The following is a 16,317-nucleotide window of genomic DNA, read 5'->3' as shown; positions in this document are numbered from 1 at the left end:
ACGACAACCTATTCTCTTACCATTAATACGCAAGGATTCATCTTTCAAAGTCTGATTTTGTGGGTCATTAGAGTTGGGCAGAGGGATCACGAAATTGAGTTTGAGGGTTCCTTCTGATTTTGCTCCATGTTCTAAATCTTCTCTGCTAAAGAGATGATGGTTCCTTCATATTCTTCATCATCTTCTAGATTTTATGGGTTTGAGGATTTATGATTTACTAGGTTTTGTTTCTTATTTCTGGATTTAGATTTGAGAAAATCAACAACCAAAAAATAGATTTAATCTAATTAAATGGATGACTAGAAATTTATTTTGAAGAAAACGTTTTTTTGAGGGTGGAAAGGGTATCAATTGTTGCTGTTAAGTGGGTATAGGCTTTTTGTTTTTCTACCATGTGACTGTATTCAACTCCGTATGGATTCTGTTTTTTCTAGTTTTCTGGACTTATATTTGGATGGAAGAAGAACTCAAGACTATATTCATCACTTTCTTCTTTTTATTTTTTAAATAATAAAATTGACATGTCACTTGACACATGACAAACCACATTATTTAAAATGTTCATGCGACTATACATGTCATTTAACGAGGTCCACACAATATGCCCAAAGACTATTCCGTTTGCTGACTAGGAGGAAAATAGACGGCAGGGATCAATTTTGTTAACGGGAGAAAAATGTAGGGATTTTTTTTTTGAAATATAGAGACTATTCTTTCAAGTTCGTCAAAATGTAAGGACTACAAACATATTTAACCCAAATTTTATTATATTTACATAGCTTACACAATAACCACTTAGGGTAGACTCGTAGTACTCAATTTTTGAAATAAATAAATAATTATTTTGGTCATTAAAATTATAGGGTTATAGTTCAATTTAATCCTCCAAATATACAAAATAGACTAATAATCCTTAAAATTAAAAAGGTTAAATATATTTTTAATCCCTACAAAAATACCAACTTTTTTATTTTAGTTTTTATGAAAAATTTCTTTAACTTTTAAGTAAACTCGTATGTAAAATTCATATTTTTAAATAATATTTTGCAGAAAAATTTATAATATTATAAGAACCTCTCAATTTTTTTTAACAAAACATAAATTAAATATGAATTTTTATTTGTTTTGTGGTTAAAAATTCATATTTCATTCATGTTTTGTTAAAAAAATCTAATTTTTTCCGGAGAAATTTTTACAATATTTTACATATTACTGCATAATTTCATTAATAAATACATGAGTTGATTTAAAAATAAGAACAAAAAATCATGATTAAAATTTTTATAAAGACTAAAAATAAAATAAAAAAAGTTAAAGAGACTAAAAGGAAAATTTAATATATTTTTATTGAAAAAAAACATGTCAATGTCAGAAATCCTTCAAAAACAGAAATAATTTGTCAATCGATTACGTGTTGTTTTTCACCATTTCTTTGTGAGAATCGTTACCACCGAAAGAGAGTAGAAAGATAAACCCTAGCTAGCTACAGTAGCCATAACCATGAATTGGAAGCTTCTTCGAAGCATTGCAACCAACATTGGAAGCAGAAACAGATCATACTACACCAGCAAGACCAAGAAACCGAGTCTCTACTCCGTAATCAGTCCACTCGGAAATCAAACCACAAGCGTTGCTCCTCAGCTCGATGATTGGGTCTATAAGGGTAACAAGGTCAGTGTTGGTGAGCTTCAACGCATTGTTCGTGATCTTCGCAAGCGTAGTAGATTCACACAAGCTCTCCAGGTTTTCAATTTCTCTTCATTCTATATTTTAGCTTAATGCAGCTTTTGATTTGTGTTTAATAAGCACTTATATATGATAATTGAAAAGCGCTGATGTTATAAGCTACAAATTAAGCTATTTATTTATCCAAACAGGGTCTAATCTGATTTGGTTTTTTAGTCTTAAACTCTGTTGCCTAATAATGGGTGCAGGTGTCCGAGTGGATGAATAAGATTGGTGTGTGCATATTTTCTCCAGTTGAACACGCGGTGCATTTGGATCTTACTGGAAGGGTTCACGGTTTTTATGCTGCAGAAACCTATTTTAATAGCTTGAAGGATATAGAAAGAAATGAGAAGACACACGGTGCTCTTTTGAATTGCTATGTACGTCAGCGTCAAGTCGATAAGTCTCTATCCCATTTGAAGAAAATGAAGGAGTTGGGGTTTGCTTTGTCGTCTCTAACTTATAATAACATTATGTGTCTGTACACAAATATAGGACAGCATGAGAAAGTTTCTGATGTGTTTAATGAGATGAAGGAAAACCATGTTTTGCCGGACAACTTTAGCTACAGAATCTGTATAGGTTCTTATGGTGTGAGGTCAGACATTGATGGAATGAACGCAATATTGAAAGAGATGGAGAGTCAACCACACATTGTGATGGACTGGAACACGTATTCTGTCGTGGCCAATTTCTATATAAAAGCAGAACTTTCAAGTGAGGCAATTGATGCTCTGAGGAAATGTGAGAAGAGGCTGGATGACAAAGATGGAGAGGGTTACAACCATCTTATCTCTCTTTACGCTCGTCTTGGAAAAAAGAATGAGGTTCTAAGACTATGGGATATGGAAAAAAGTGCTTGCAAGAGGTGCCTAAACAGGGATTTTATAACCATGTTAGAATCGCTGGTAAAGCTTGAGGAGTTTGATGAAGCTGACAAAATACTCAAGGAATGGGAATTCTCTGGTAACTGCTATGATTATGGAGTTCCAAATGTGGTAGTCGTTGGGTACTCTGAAAAAGATTTTCCCGAGAAAGCAGAAGCCATACTTCAAGATATATGGAAGAAGAGAAAGTACACTGATACAAGCTCTTGGATTCTAGTCGCAGATCGATACTTGCTCAAAGGTGAGATGGAGAAAGCATTGGAGTGCTTGAAAACTGCCGTCTGTTTGTATCCGGAAAATAAAAAACGGAAGCCAAACCACAGGGTGATTTCTAGTATATATAGTTGGATTGGTGATAATGCTTCTGTTGAAGACGCAGAAGCTTTGGTGAGGTTATTGAAAAAATTCCAAAAGAATAGACACATGTATCATTCCCTGCTCAAGGCTTATGTACGGGCTGATAAAGAAGTGGATGGGGTCTTGGACCGCATGAAAGAAGATAACATTGACGAAACCGGAAAAACTGCAGAAATTGTCAAGATGAAGAAGGAAGGAAACTTGTAAACAAACTTCAGTTTCACATTATATTCTTGGGTGGCTTCTAGCGTGCAAGACTCATTCATGTTTCGGTTCATGACTAATTTTAGTCCTCAAATTAATGACCCCTAAGAACTCTTTTATCAACCAAACCCAAGTTCTACACTGTTACCCTCCTTCCGTCTCCTCGCTGTGAAACCACATTTATTAATGTTGCAACAATTTGCAGCAAAAATGCAGAGGGTTTAGTATCAAACATGAAACAAGGAGAGGGACGGAGAGAGGGGTCAAAGACTTGTTGCTGCCACAGCGGCAATCTGCTGCTACTGACGTCGGAAATTGGCATAACGGTCTCAAGGCTAGCACCTCTGCCAGCTCCCAATAATAGTGATGATTTGTGCAGAGAAGAATTAGATATTGGAAAAGCACTGATTAATGTCAAGCACTGTTTAGATTTGAATAAGTTATGGTTGTTTCCTAAATTTAATTGCTGGACCATTGGTAACTAATGTTTGCCTCACAATAAAAACTCTTGTCCTCTTGATGTTGTGATTTTGCACCAACTCTTGAAGTCCCGTTCACTAATTTACTTAACATTCAGCAAAAGCATCCAATAGTTTATGTAATCGTAAAATTATATAAAACCATGTCTCAAACTCAAACCTGCAATCGATAGTGGATAAGAAAGAACCCGTTCAATTTCACTTCTTATTTCCATCTTTGATTTAATTACTCATAAATTGCAAGCACCACACCCAAAAAAATTTCCCAGTTTGGATTGGGCATGCAGATGAGGGAAGGATTGAGTGTGTGACAGGAGAGAAATATCTGGAGTCAAAGAAATGAATTGGACATTGATAATGCATGATAACTGATAAGCATCATGGGAAATTGTAATCCAACTGTTTATGCAGTGGTTGTGGACTCTATAGCCTTGGTCATATTATTGTGTGGCTGGATCATCACGTGTAGGTATGATTTGTACTCTAGTGTGTAGTGTATGTTTAAATGAGCGGCAAAATTGACAAAATCATGGTTCACTTGTGTGATTTTGACATAAACTACACTTCGTAGCTTTACAAAATCACATCTGCTCACCACCGTTCATCCAAGCATGCGCACTATGCCGTGAGTATATGGCTAACTATATCCATCGGTTAATAAAGAAGCTGAAAATCATTCCATGAAACTATTTTTGTACGTTTCCGTGATTCGGATTCATAATGCAAAATGTCAAATTGATCGGTTTATTACTACATGTAAAACGATTGTGAAAATTATGGATTGAACAAGTTTACCATGTCACATTACCTTCAACCGATGATGTTTTCAAAAACAAACCAAATATCAAACCCACAAGATTTCTGAATCATGGTCTACTAGAATCAAACTGTTGAAATAGTCAAATGGTAAACAGTTTCGATGGGCAGTCAATTTAATACTCCATGGTTTACTATGGTAGAACTGTTCAAATGATCAAATTGTGAACAGTTTCATTGAAGATATTTAACCCGAGTTCAATTTATAAAACATTGGCAATTAACTCTTATAAAACATTGGCAATTAACTCATCATCTTTCATTCGTCGTAAACGTTGAAATCAAGTTTGTAATTATCAATCAAAAATAAAACTTCAACTCTCAGTTTGTTCACGACCAGATTCAAAAATCATTGCAGTAGGTTTGCAGGAATCACAATGAGTCATCCAATTTTGTAGCTTATACAAAATCAGGGTAGCTCACCATAATTCAAACAAATTCACAATGATATCAAATATTATATCAAAACTACACTATATGAATAGTTTATTATTAAGCGTAATTGCCTTCAACCAATGTTTGAAAAAGTGTAAAGTAGTTATGAAAATTGTGGATTGAACTGGTCTACCATATTAAATTGCCTTCAACCAATGTTTGAATAAATGAACCAAATATCAAAGCAGCAAGATCTGAAATATCAATCATGGTTTACTGCAGTCAAACTGTTCAAATTGTAGAAAGTTTCAATCAACAAATAATTAAACCCTCCATGGTTTGAAACAATCAATCTGTACAAATAATCAAATTTTTAACAGTTTCAATCAACAAACCAAATCCTCCAGTTCAATTTTTAAAACATTGTATTTAACTCGTCATCTTCCAATCTCCGGGTTCGTAATCAATATTTTTTTTGAAGGAAGGGTTCGTAATCAATATGTAAGGAACCTTCAATTTTCCTCACATTAAGAGTATGTTTAGTATTGCATTAGGTTTGCCAGAATCACGAGTTGCCACTAATTCATTCAGATTCACCATGAATCCATGATATCAAACATAATAGAATCAAGATCAAATTGTATTGTCATAGAATTTGATTCCCATTCAAGTCACAATATCCACACCAGAAACTAAAAACACTTAAAATAAAACTAAACAAACAAACAAAATAAAGGAACGAACAATGTGACACAACCGAAATCATATCAACTAAGCAGCAAACACCTTAGCAATCCTCTCAGTAGGAACCAATGGAAGATAAGCAGAAACTCTATAACCTTTCTCCGCACTCGAAACAACAGCTTCATTATACTTCTCACTACAATAAGCAGCTTTTGGCAAAACCACGTTTGCAACAGTAGGAAACAAAGGAAGCTGATTCAACCTCTTCCAAGCCGAAACAGCACACTGCTCCGCTTTCGGTTCATATTTCGAGTAAACAGTTTTCGCAAGTCCAGAAGCAGATTCAACAACACCGGTGCGACGGACTTCGCTGACGACAGAGGCAGCTTGATTTGAAACCTTCTTGACGTTAGTAGGAACATGACGATCGATCTCAGAAACGGATTCATCAACTTTGCGATCAACGTATTTGAGAAGCTCGACTGGGACTTGGTGGAATTTGTCGTAGACTGGTCCAACGACGGTTTTAACAGCTTCTTCGACGGTGTCAACGCCGGATTTCAATGGACCGGAACGTTCCTTAGCGTAGGAATAGAGAATTGCGCATCGCATAACGGCTTGGATCGTTGCGAATTGCACGAATTCAAGGTATTTCAATTCTTGCTCTTCTTCAGTGTGATCGCGATTGTTCTCATCAACCTTCAATAAAATAAAATCAAATTCAATTAAAAAAAAAAGTTCGAAAAACTAAATCAAATTAAACATATAAAATTATGATTGAATTGAAGAGAAGAAAAAAGAGAGTGAGAGAGAGAGAGAGAGAGAGAGAGAGAGAGAGAGAGAGAGAGATACAGTACCAATTGTTGTTGTTGGGGTTCAGCGGCCATGGTGATCGGTGAATTGAACGATGATGATTAGGGTTAGGGTTTGAAAAGGGGAAATTGGGAATGGGAAAAATGTGAAGATGAGTTGGGTTATATATGGAAGAGGAAATGAGGCGGTGAGGGAATTTAGGGTTAGAGAGAAAAACGAAGGGTGGTGCTAAGAAAGCGAAAGACCAAAACGCGTTTCAGTTTTTCAATACTATAGCGGTTTTTCTTCTGCGTTAAGTTATTATTTTTGTTCTCATTCATTTAGACAACCTTCTAGTATCTTCCATATTTTGTTTTTTATTTTACAATAATTTTCTTTCAAATGTTTTTTTTTAGATTAGATGTTTAGATGAGTTAGAGATTCGATGACACACTAAGATCAACGTAGATTCAAGGCTCCGTGAATCAAAGAGGTCGTTGTGCTTACAACGATAGTTGAACTTACGACTTTACAAATGAATCAACTCATTATTAATCGAGTAAACCTTAATTAGATGATTTGTTAATTTTTTTAATACAATGAAAGAATTAATAAAAACAATTTATATTTATAAGTACGATTGTGATTAGTGTACACAGTATACATTTTTTTTTTGAGGTATACATTTCTTGTATGAAACATCTGATAAATTTAGCAAATGGTAGTTTTTTTCGAAAAGTTAAGCTTAAATGGTAATCTAATGTGTTTATACTGGATATCTGCAAAATAAATTTACGTACTTACACTTGTTTGCTTTTTCATGTAGAACTGATTTTTTTCACAATTTTTGGACTTTCCCGATTCCCGTTGATGCTTTCATCAAACACAACATCACTAACCATGAATATAAAAAAAAAATTGCTTTTATCAATTAATGTTTATGTATTATTAAAATCTATTGTCGTTTTCGTGAGTTTTGCTTAATTGGTGGAGATATTACATAATCGGCCACCTTACTTATTTAAAAAGTGAATTCTTAACTACTAGACTGCTTGAAAAAAACAAAACCCTACCGTAAAAAGAAATGTATTATTAAACTTCTATGTGGATAAATTTATCATTTTCTATTTTTTTAAAGAGTATGATACTACTACTTATACGTTTTTCTATTTTTTTGGTGGCCGGAGTTTGAACCCTGGACTTTGCGTATATTATGCATTGTCCTTACCAATTGAGCTTATCTCACGAGGATTACTACTTATACGTTTAAATACAAGCTTTATTTTAAAAAAAAAAAAATCAAATTGTACATATTGTATTGTATTGTCTAATTTGTGTGACATGTTCAAATCAGACCACTATTTAGACTTTGGTCATGGATGGAGATCCTAGCTGTTTGTTATATTCCTTTGTTTTATTCCTTTTTGCTTTGGTCAAATAAAAGCTTAAATATACTTCTATTTTGTCGAACCTTTGTAATTTTGGTTGTAAACAAATTTCTTTTACTTACTTTTCTTTTTCTTTTCAACATGCACAAAACAAATGATTTCAATCTATGTCTGACCCAATTTAATATTTTCATTGGTAGAAAATAAACTCCATGATTCCAAAAAAAGAATATAGTCTATTTTACGAGGAACCTTTTGGACCACAAAAGCATTCGTGTCATGTTAAAAATTAAAACTTCAAATAAAAATTCTAGAAAGAAAAAAACTCCACGCACACAAAATACCAGAAGAATACAACCAGGTGAGTATGTATGAGCATAGCCCATCCATCTAGAACATATTCGTAGTCATGCCATTCTTAAACCGTTAGCTTCACCAATAACATATTTTGACTATCTTTCAAATTTGATCTGGATAACCAACCAACGCTTTAAGTAGATCATGCAAATTTATCATAACTGACTTAAACTAAAGTATCATTTATCTTTAGACATGTAAATATAATAATCTTGAAGAGTCAAAGCTTCATATATTCCGTACGTTCAAGTGAAACAACATTTACATTTCACTAGCACGGACAATTCATGTTTACAGAATCACATGTGCCAAGCAAGAGGCAAGAGACAAAACTAGTATTTTTCAATTTGGATCCTCATATTTCAGTTAATATTTGCAAAAAAAATCATGTCAACTATATTTGGGACCAAACAACCAACCTCACTTCAACAACCCCAGTTCCAAAATTGACAAATAGTAAACTACTTGCACATCATGGAGGTTGGATAGCCATTCATTTGTTAAGTAATCAGTAATAAGACAATGGTGTAATAAACCACCATCCTTGATTCACAGCAAAGATGCTATGGTTTGTAAAAACTCAACCGATTACGATCAATGTTATCTAAGCGGATCAATATTGTCCCAGCCGTTTCTCCTTCAACCCACTTTATAGACTCCTGCTCTAATAGTTTTAACACCTGTCCAAAATAAAAGACCATTAATCAGTAATTTACTCATGGTTATTTTTTCTTTTACTTTTTAAAATATCATTGGTGCATTCAAAGTAAACATAAAACCACTCAATCTCACCATTACTCTGGTAGACCTTTTCTTGTTAGCTTGATCATTTGCATCAAAGATAACCTTGAGGTACTCGAATGCTGATAGAGATAGGGGATTGTTAAAATTACCATGTAAAATTAACAGGAGGAAATTTGAAAGGGGATCAATATTCAATAATTTATAAACTGATTAGTAGATCAATACCCTAACTTACATGAAATACCAGAAAGGGAAGAAAGATGGGTCTTCAGCAGTCTAATAGCAACCTTTGGTTCATGATCACGCAAGTCAAGGACCATTTCTTGTGTTTCTTCCGCTCTGCCAACAAATACAATAAAAGGAATAGTCACTATCATACGAAATTTCCATGCTATCCCTCTTGAAAAGAATAAGAAAAATATGAAGAAATGAAAATTTTGAGCACAATTAGATTACTTGGTTTCAAGAATCATTTTACTACATTCGTCATCAGCTTCACGTGCCTTGTTCAGGTAAAATTGCCCCTGGGAACAACATAGCATGCGCCATTAGAAGGCAAAAGATAGTATTCGTATGAAAGAACTAAGTGCAAAATGGGCGCATCCATTAGAAGGCAAAAGGAAGTACCACTAACAGAAGAACAGAACACAAGAACAAACATATCAATGAACCGGAATTTCAGATGTCATGAACAAATTCAATGTTTATTATATTGTCAAGCAACTTATGGTCGGACACAATTCTATTAAAACCTTACCTGGTCTAGCAATTTTTCAGCCTTAGCCTGATCTCCATTTGCGAATGCATCAACAGCCTAAAGTGACAAGAGAATCATGAGTACTTAACAATGTCCAAACCAAAGATCCCAACCAAGTTAACCTTATTTAACAATTAAATGTGGGACAAAAGTACAATCCCCATAAGCTGGAAAAAGTAATGCAACATACCGCTTTATAATATTCCTTCATTGTCACCCGATATTCCTTCACAGCTTTCCGTGCACTTTGGTAATCTGCTTCATCCTCAGCATCTGCCACACAACGCACTCATTCTTATAAAAAGTAAAGTTTGATTTCAAAGGAAGAGACAAAGAAATATCCCTATATCACGTGCCAAGAAGTACAAGAAGAAAAAAAAAATGAACGGTAAATGGATTTTGCTTCTAAGAATGTATCAAGCAATTCTTCTAATTAAAACACCAAAATCTCTGATACTGCCAGTGAATGCAGCATAAAAATAAAATAATTGCAAGGCCTCAATCCTCGCCCTTAGGAAGGGTAAGCAAGTTTAAGCATCATGAGATACTTAGTAAAATCGAAGAAATCCACACTCTCACAAGCGATAAACTAGCAATCAATATCAATATTTCCATCATGGTAACCTAATTCAGACACACATTATTCTACGAAAGGTATGCAGCGCAATAAAACAAATTTTAGAAATAATAAACCAAGATTGAGAATTAGGATTGACAGGAAAGTAAGAAGGACGTACCATCTTCGTTTTCTCGTCGCCTGAAGTCCATGTCAATCTTGTGTTCTTCCATTGTATCTTTGGGAGGTTCAAATACCACATGTCCAACTCCATATGGTGATTTCTTATTCACATCCCTTACAATTCTTTTACGTGGTTCCTCAACATATTCACGATAACTGAACAAATTAGACAAGACTTCTTTTTGAATGTCACGTGTCTCTTTAACAGAAACTATGTTTCCATCACTGTTATGGAAAAAAGAAAACATGTTACGCAAAGTATGCCATGAAATTAGTTGACTGTGCAAGAACATAATACCGATTAAAGCAAAAGATAAACAAGAAGCAGTGGATATTGAAATAAACAAAAAACGAAGGACGAATAAGAGAGAAAATATACCCTCTGATACAATTTAAATCCTGAGACTTTTTTTCAGATACTGGTGCTTCAGATTTTGTTTTCACATCTGCAAACTGTAAAAGTACATAGATAGTATCCAAATTATATTAAAGGAGGGCTACTAAAATACATTTAGCTTAAACAGCAATGAGCACATGACAATCAGAGAAACAAATAATTTCTGCACAAAAACCATGGCAATGAAGAGAATACAAAAACTAAGAAAGAGAACACAAAAGAACAGGAAACCACAAGCTACTTCTGTTGTTGGATAAAACTCAAGCACAAGAATAAAACGACCTACAATAATAGACAGCCATATAAAATAAAATTTGAGTGGAAAAGGTAGCGTATAAATATAAATATACATATACATTTCACAACACATTACGCACTCCAAGTAAACAATTAGTTACATAAAACTGATGTATATCACTAGACAAATGTCAATAGAAACGCTGGCACGAACAAAGAAATTTTACAACAGAAGGTAATCGACCCTTTCCTAAAACATCTTCCTTGGTGAAGGTGGGATTTAATCATAAATCCCCACACACATTTAAAATTCACAAGAAATTTTACAACAGAAGGTAATCGACCCTTTCCTAAAACATCTTCCTTGGTGAAGGTGGGATTTAATCATAAACCCCCACACACATTTAAAATTCACAAGAAATTTTACAACAGAAGGTAATCGACCCTTTCCTAAAACATCTTCCTTGGTGAAGGTGGGAGTATATGTCTAAAAATAGAAGAATAATAAGTAATCCAAGTGCAGCTTCAATTATAAATAATCTTAAATGCAGCTTTAATTACAAATAATCTTGGCCTTCATACGCACCTTAACAGATGAATCACAAACAGCAGCTGGCCTTTTGTCCGAATCCATTACTGATTGATCTAGTAGTGTATCCAAGCTCTGAATGATTTCATTATATACCTTAATTAGGTAAAGATAACAAATGCTATTATTCAAAGCACCACCACAATGATTCATGCAGGTTAGAATAACATTAGAATTTGGACATTGGGATGTCATGCAAATAAATAATGTATATGTCAATCTACCAAGATAAGTAGAAAAGATGAGGTATATTGTGGACAGAGCAGAAAAAACAAATGAGTGAAAGATGATATCCTCCTAAAATTTACATTGTTTGAACCCTAATAATATATGAAAATAAGAAAACTTGTATATTGTGATATGAATACCAGAAAAGGGGGAAAAAAAGTAAGAAACATCATCAGTGGAAGCATAACACTTTTTGTGTACCTTTTGCAAGTCATACCCGCACATATCTGCAAGTTTACAATATAATAAGGCAACTGTTAATACAAACTAAAGATATATTGTCACAATAGTTCAGCAAATGAGTTACTTATCTCCAACTCAGTCATGAAATCTATAATTAATAAATACTAATACATTAGATTGAATTGTATATTTGATAACTAGTAATAGTTGATTAATGAAAAGTAAAACCAGATTCAGCATACAATGAAGTAATGGCACTCGATATAAAATTGAGTGTTAAATTGGTTCAGTTAAGTGCAGGCAGAGAGCATTCAAGACTTACATCAGACCAACACACACAGGCGCTCACACACACACACACACACACACACACACACAACACGATTTTACTTTCAAGATAGATCGTAATTAATTAATTATGTACAATGTTAAGATATTAAGAGCAACAGCATAAAGTTAGAGTGTTCTGTACCAAGAACTTCGCGTATCATTTTTCTATCAAGCTTAAAACCAACTCCAAGCATTTTAAACAAGAACTCCTCCATGTCCTCTTGAAGCTGGTCACGCTTTGAAGAATTTGGCTTTGACACACTCGTTTCACGATAGATTCCAGTCATAGGCAGGTCCTTTGCGTCCAACTTAGGCGGTTTAGTCATCACTTTAGGCCCGCTTGTAGATGGCGTGGATCTAACATAACTTTTACCAATAACGCTTGAAACAGTACCAGCTGAAACTGGGCGAACTTTGGGCCTTGAGTTTTTACTTCCATGGAAGGAACTTTCAAAGGACTGTCCATCAGATGATTCTGAAGACTTTTCAAAGGCATCGGAGTTAGATGAATGGTTTCCAGAGGTTGAGGAGCTCCCCTTCATATCATACAAAATTTCCCCAGCCAAGTTTACATTCCGATTTGCCTTGCAATAGGCATGAGCTATATCGTCAAGTGAACACGAACCTCCAAAGACATCATACAGGCACTTCAACGCCTGATCTTCATCATATGCAACCATGTTCTGGCCAGCGACTTCCATCCTAATTATGCTCGAACACTGTCAAATAAATTGATAAAAAGAATCAACTAATGTTTCAAAATTATATAGATTGTGAATGAATAAGGTCAAGAAATCCAAAGGATCTGAGCTATAGAATGTGCCTGTGTACAATTGCTTATACCACATGATTATACTTTTCAGTCAAAAAAACAAAGGGACACAGAGCAAATTTAACATAGCCATGATTTGGGGAATGATTCAAGTATTGAAGTACCAAGCTAGATAAATGAATGAGATTCTTAAGGTTCTATCTGGTTTGGCTTATTTCCATAAGTTGTTTTCAACTTATTTCCACAAACTCTGCATTTGAGTTTAACTACTATCATAAGTTTCGTAAGACTGTTTGGGAGATTTACGAAAAACAACTTATGACATTATTCATAAACTGTTTTTAGCTTATTTTCATAAGTTCTCCAAGATAGCTTGTGAAAACAGTCTATAAACTATACAAAAACAATTTAACTTTATTTTACCTTTTGCTATAGAAATAACTTATACATAAGCACTTATCATGACAAACACTTAGTGCTATAAGCTGAAAATGAGTTGTTGATCCAAAATGGGTCATAATACCATGGAAACAACTTGTATAGCTTAAATGAAAACAGTTTTGTTATAAGAATAGCTTATTTGTAAGCATAACCAAGTTGTTTATCCAAACAGGATCTAAGTCTTAAACCCTTAGTGACATTTCTTCTATATAAAGAAACCATTAAAGAAAATGGGTATCTGAATCACCACAATTTGGAAACAAAAAACTAAACAGTACAAACAAGAAACGATGATCGAATCATAAATTGATTGAAGAAGGAAGAAAAGAAATGTTAAAAATTCAAAAACCCAATCACTAACACTACACAATGGAAGGAGAAAAGCAAGAAGAAGAAGAAGAAGTTGCATTAATCGATTAATTAATTAAGTGATTATTAATTACCTGAATTGGATAGTGTTGTGTGTGCTAAGAGAATGATATAGTAGAAAGTTATCAACAATTGCTCTCACTTTCGTTTTGAATGATTTATATAGCCAACTGAATGTAAAAATTGAATGATCTATACAAAAAAATAAATAATAATTCAAAATGCAAAAATGAGTTTTGAATCTTGCCAAACAAGGAGCTTCTCAAGGAAGGTTCTCATTATTTTTTGTCAACTTTTTGGGAATTATAATAAAAAATTGATCGGAAAAATACAATTAATCTATATTTTTTTTTAAGTTAATAGATAAATAATCTATATCTATATTTTTTTTCAAATTTATTGAATAATTGATGAATCCGGTCAATATTATACACTGGGTATATTCATTATTCAATGAAGTTAAAAAAAAAAAAATCTTTGCTAACATATAAGTCTAGAGGAAGTAAAAAGGGGGGTGGGTGGTGGGTGCTAGGGTTCAAATAGACTAGAGGAAGTAAAAAAATAAGAGGTAGGGGTTCAAATAGGCATGACAACGGGGCGGGGAGTGAGTTTAAGCATTATCGGCCCTGCTCCCGCTTTCATGTACATGCACCTGCCCCAAACCCTTTCGGAGGTAACAATTGAACTCCCACTTCCAATGGGAGTGAGTTTCCCCGTCCACCTTCACTACAATCCACGGAAATTGTATTTCTTAAAAAAATAATTAAAAAGTTGCATGTTTTTTTCATTTTTTATATCAACAAAAAAGATTAAATTAATAATAAAAGATCTGACAGACCTCTTTCAAAAGAGCAAGATAATTCTAATAAGCATGTTTCTAAAGAGTAACAATATATTAAAAGAGTTTGGTACGTATGTGTAAGTTAATGGGTATATGATTATTAAATATAATAAGGTAAATTTCAATAAGGGGGATGGGACGGGGGTGGATGCAGGGCATGTATAAGCATCCCCCGTCCTCTCCCTCGTACCAAAAAATCGAATTTTCCCAGCACCTACGCCCAGTTTGGACGGGGGCGGATTATGTTGTCATGCCTAGGTTTGTAGATCAATATTGAATATTATTAATGTATATCGGATCAAGTAATTAATACCAATTTTTTCATGGAATTTGAAGATTTATTTAACAAACTACATATGCAATAATCTTTGATGACGGAAAGTAGTGTTACCTTTCTTTCTGTATAAAATGGTGGTGCAAGATGCCTCCAAAGCGAGTGAATTTCTATCACACCCACAATTCCAACCGCATTCTCCCTCCTTCTGTGTTGTCCGCTCTTCGAACGAGTTTTAAGGTTACAACGTACTTTTTGTGAGATTTTGATTTTAGGGTTCTAAAATGTGGTATTTATACTATTAGATAGATTATTTAATTAATATATAAAGTTTTATAATTAATATAATTTTTTATATAATTAATATAGAAAAAAATATTGAAAATCCCATATTTAAAGAGAAAAATCTAGCTTTTAGTTTGTGATAAAAATATCCAATGGATCAATTTAAAAAAATAAATAAATAAGGAAATGCCCGCATTCAAGAAAAATTATACCACGAGAAGATCACGATGCTAGTTCATTAATTAATACCCCTCCTCCACCTTTTCAATCTTTGGTCACCCATGTTTTCCACTTGAGCCAAGATCTAACGGTTTTAATTACTCGTGATATTTTCGGGACATTTTCTTTCGAATAGCACAACTTTAAAAAAATCATATGACAAAAAATTAGTCTTCAATTATGTATGAATTAATTTTTTAATATTTAATTAATAGAAAAATAATAAACATATTTCAGAAGTGGTCAGTGATAAAAATATAATCAAACACTTTTACGTTTTTCTGGTAAAACCATATTTCAGGGTGGAGCTAGTTGATCTTTACAGCGGTTTCCAATGGTTCGTGGTTGTTGGACCTTGTTTTCTGCGGTTGAAGAGGAAGCACCTCGCATTAGGAAATACACTACTCAACATCCTTTACGCAAGAAGAGGAAATGTAGTTCGAGGGAAGCTTTTGATGAGGATAAATTAGGATGTAAATGGATATTCGTGGGTGTGGATAATATGATATTTGTATCCGTCCCGATAGATAAATATGATAAACATGCCCTCAGTATATCCGTGCATATATTGGTTAAATGTGTAATTCATGGGAATTTGAGGTACCCCCTGCCCACATGTATATACAAATATTCATGGATGACACTTTTAAAAAAAAATCATTTTTGTAACTTTTTTTTTATAATTACTTATTTTTTTAAGCTATAATTACCTAAAATTTAACAACAAAGTTCAACCCATTCATTTTCTTATTTTTACAAAAATATAATAATATACATACTTTTCATTCATAACCCAAAAAAATTAATCACATTTAACAAAAACAATGTTCCTTGAGAAAAACATA

General features: G+C 33.6%; 3 protein-coding genes across 5 annotated transcripts; 1 reads left to right on the top strand and 2 right to left on the bottom strand.

Moving 5' to 3' along the window:
- Positions 1-1,392: 1,392 nt before the first annotated feature.
- LOC11423940 (pentatricopeptide repeat-containing protein At4g21705, mitochondrial) lies at positions 1,393-3,715 on the top strand. The gene is made up of 2 exons (XM_003593516.4): positions 1,393-1,743; positions 1,935-3,715. The coding sequence occupies exons 1-2, from the start codon at positions 1,501-1,503 to the stop codon at positions 3,177-3,179; spliced, it is 1,488 nt and encodes a 495-aa protein (XP_003593564.1). The 5' UTR covers positions 1,393-1,500; the 3' UTR covers positions 3,180-3,715.
- Positions 3,716-5,401: 1,686 nt separating this feature from the next.
- On the bottom strand, positions 5,402-6,619 carry LOC11423939 (stress-related protein). The gene is made up of 2 exons (XM_003593515.4): positions 6,388-6,619; positions 5,402-6,229 (listed from the first exon to the last, which is right to left on the bottom strand). Exons 1-2 carry the CDS (start codon positions 6,415-6,417, stop codon positions 5,618-5,620), a joined length of 642 nt encoding a protein of 213 aa, XP_003593563.1. The 5' UTR covers positions 6,418-6,619; the 3' UTR covers positions 5,402-5,617.
- A 1,646-nt stretch (positions 6,620-8,265) lies between these two features.
- LOC11421978 (putative nuclear RNA export factor SDE5) lies at positions 8,266-15,214 on the bottom strand. 3 transcript variants are annotated; one of them, XM_024777496.2, is made up of 12 exons: positions 15,086-15,214; positions 12,414-12,990; positions 11,960-11,985; positions 11,528-11,626; positions 10,687-10,760; positions 10,306-10,532; positions 9,759-9,841; positions 9,569-9,625; positions 9,268-9,335; positions 9,047-9,150; positions 8,860-8,930; positions 8,266-8,747 (listed from the first exon to the last, which is right to left on the bottom strand). In XM_024777496.2, exons 2-12 carry the CDS (start codon positions 12,970-12,972, stop codon positions 8,631-8,633), a joined length of 1,485 nt encoding a protein of 494 aa, XP_024633264.1. In that variant the 5' UTR covers positions 12,973-12,990; positions 15,086-15,214; the 3' UTR covers positions 8,266-8,630. The 3 variants fall into 3 exon arrangements, with proteins under 3 accessions (XP_024633264.1, XP_013462505.1, XP_003593562.1); XM_013607051.3 differs by lacking the exon at positions 15,086-15,214 and adding an exon at positions 13,928-14,111 and having other exon boundaries at positions 8,270-8,747; XM_003593514.4 differs by lacking the exon at positions 15,086-15,214 and adding an exon at positions 13,928-14,111 and having other exon boundaries at positions 8,270-8,747; positions 11,528-11,605.
- Positions 15,215-16,317: the final 1,103 nt, after the last annotated feature.

This window comes from Medicago truncatula, chromosome 2 (assembly GCF_003473485.1).
Source record: "Medicago truncatula cultivar Jemalong A17 chromosome 2, MtrunA17r5.0-ANR, whole genome shotgun sequence".
Lineage (NCBI taxonomy): Eukaryota > Viridiplantae > Streptophyta > Magnoliopsida > Fabales > Fabaceae > Medicago > Medicago truncatula.
The sequence above is the reverse complement of the archived record's forward strand: the minus strand, read 5'-3'. Positions and strand labels throughout refer to the sequence as shown.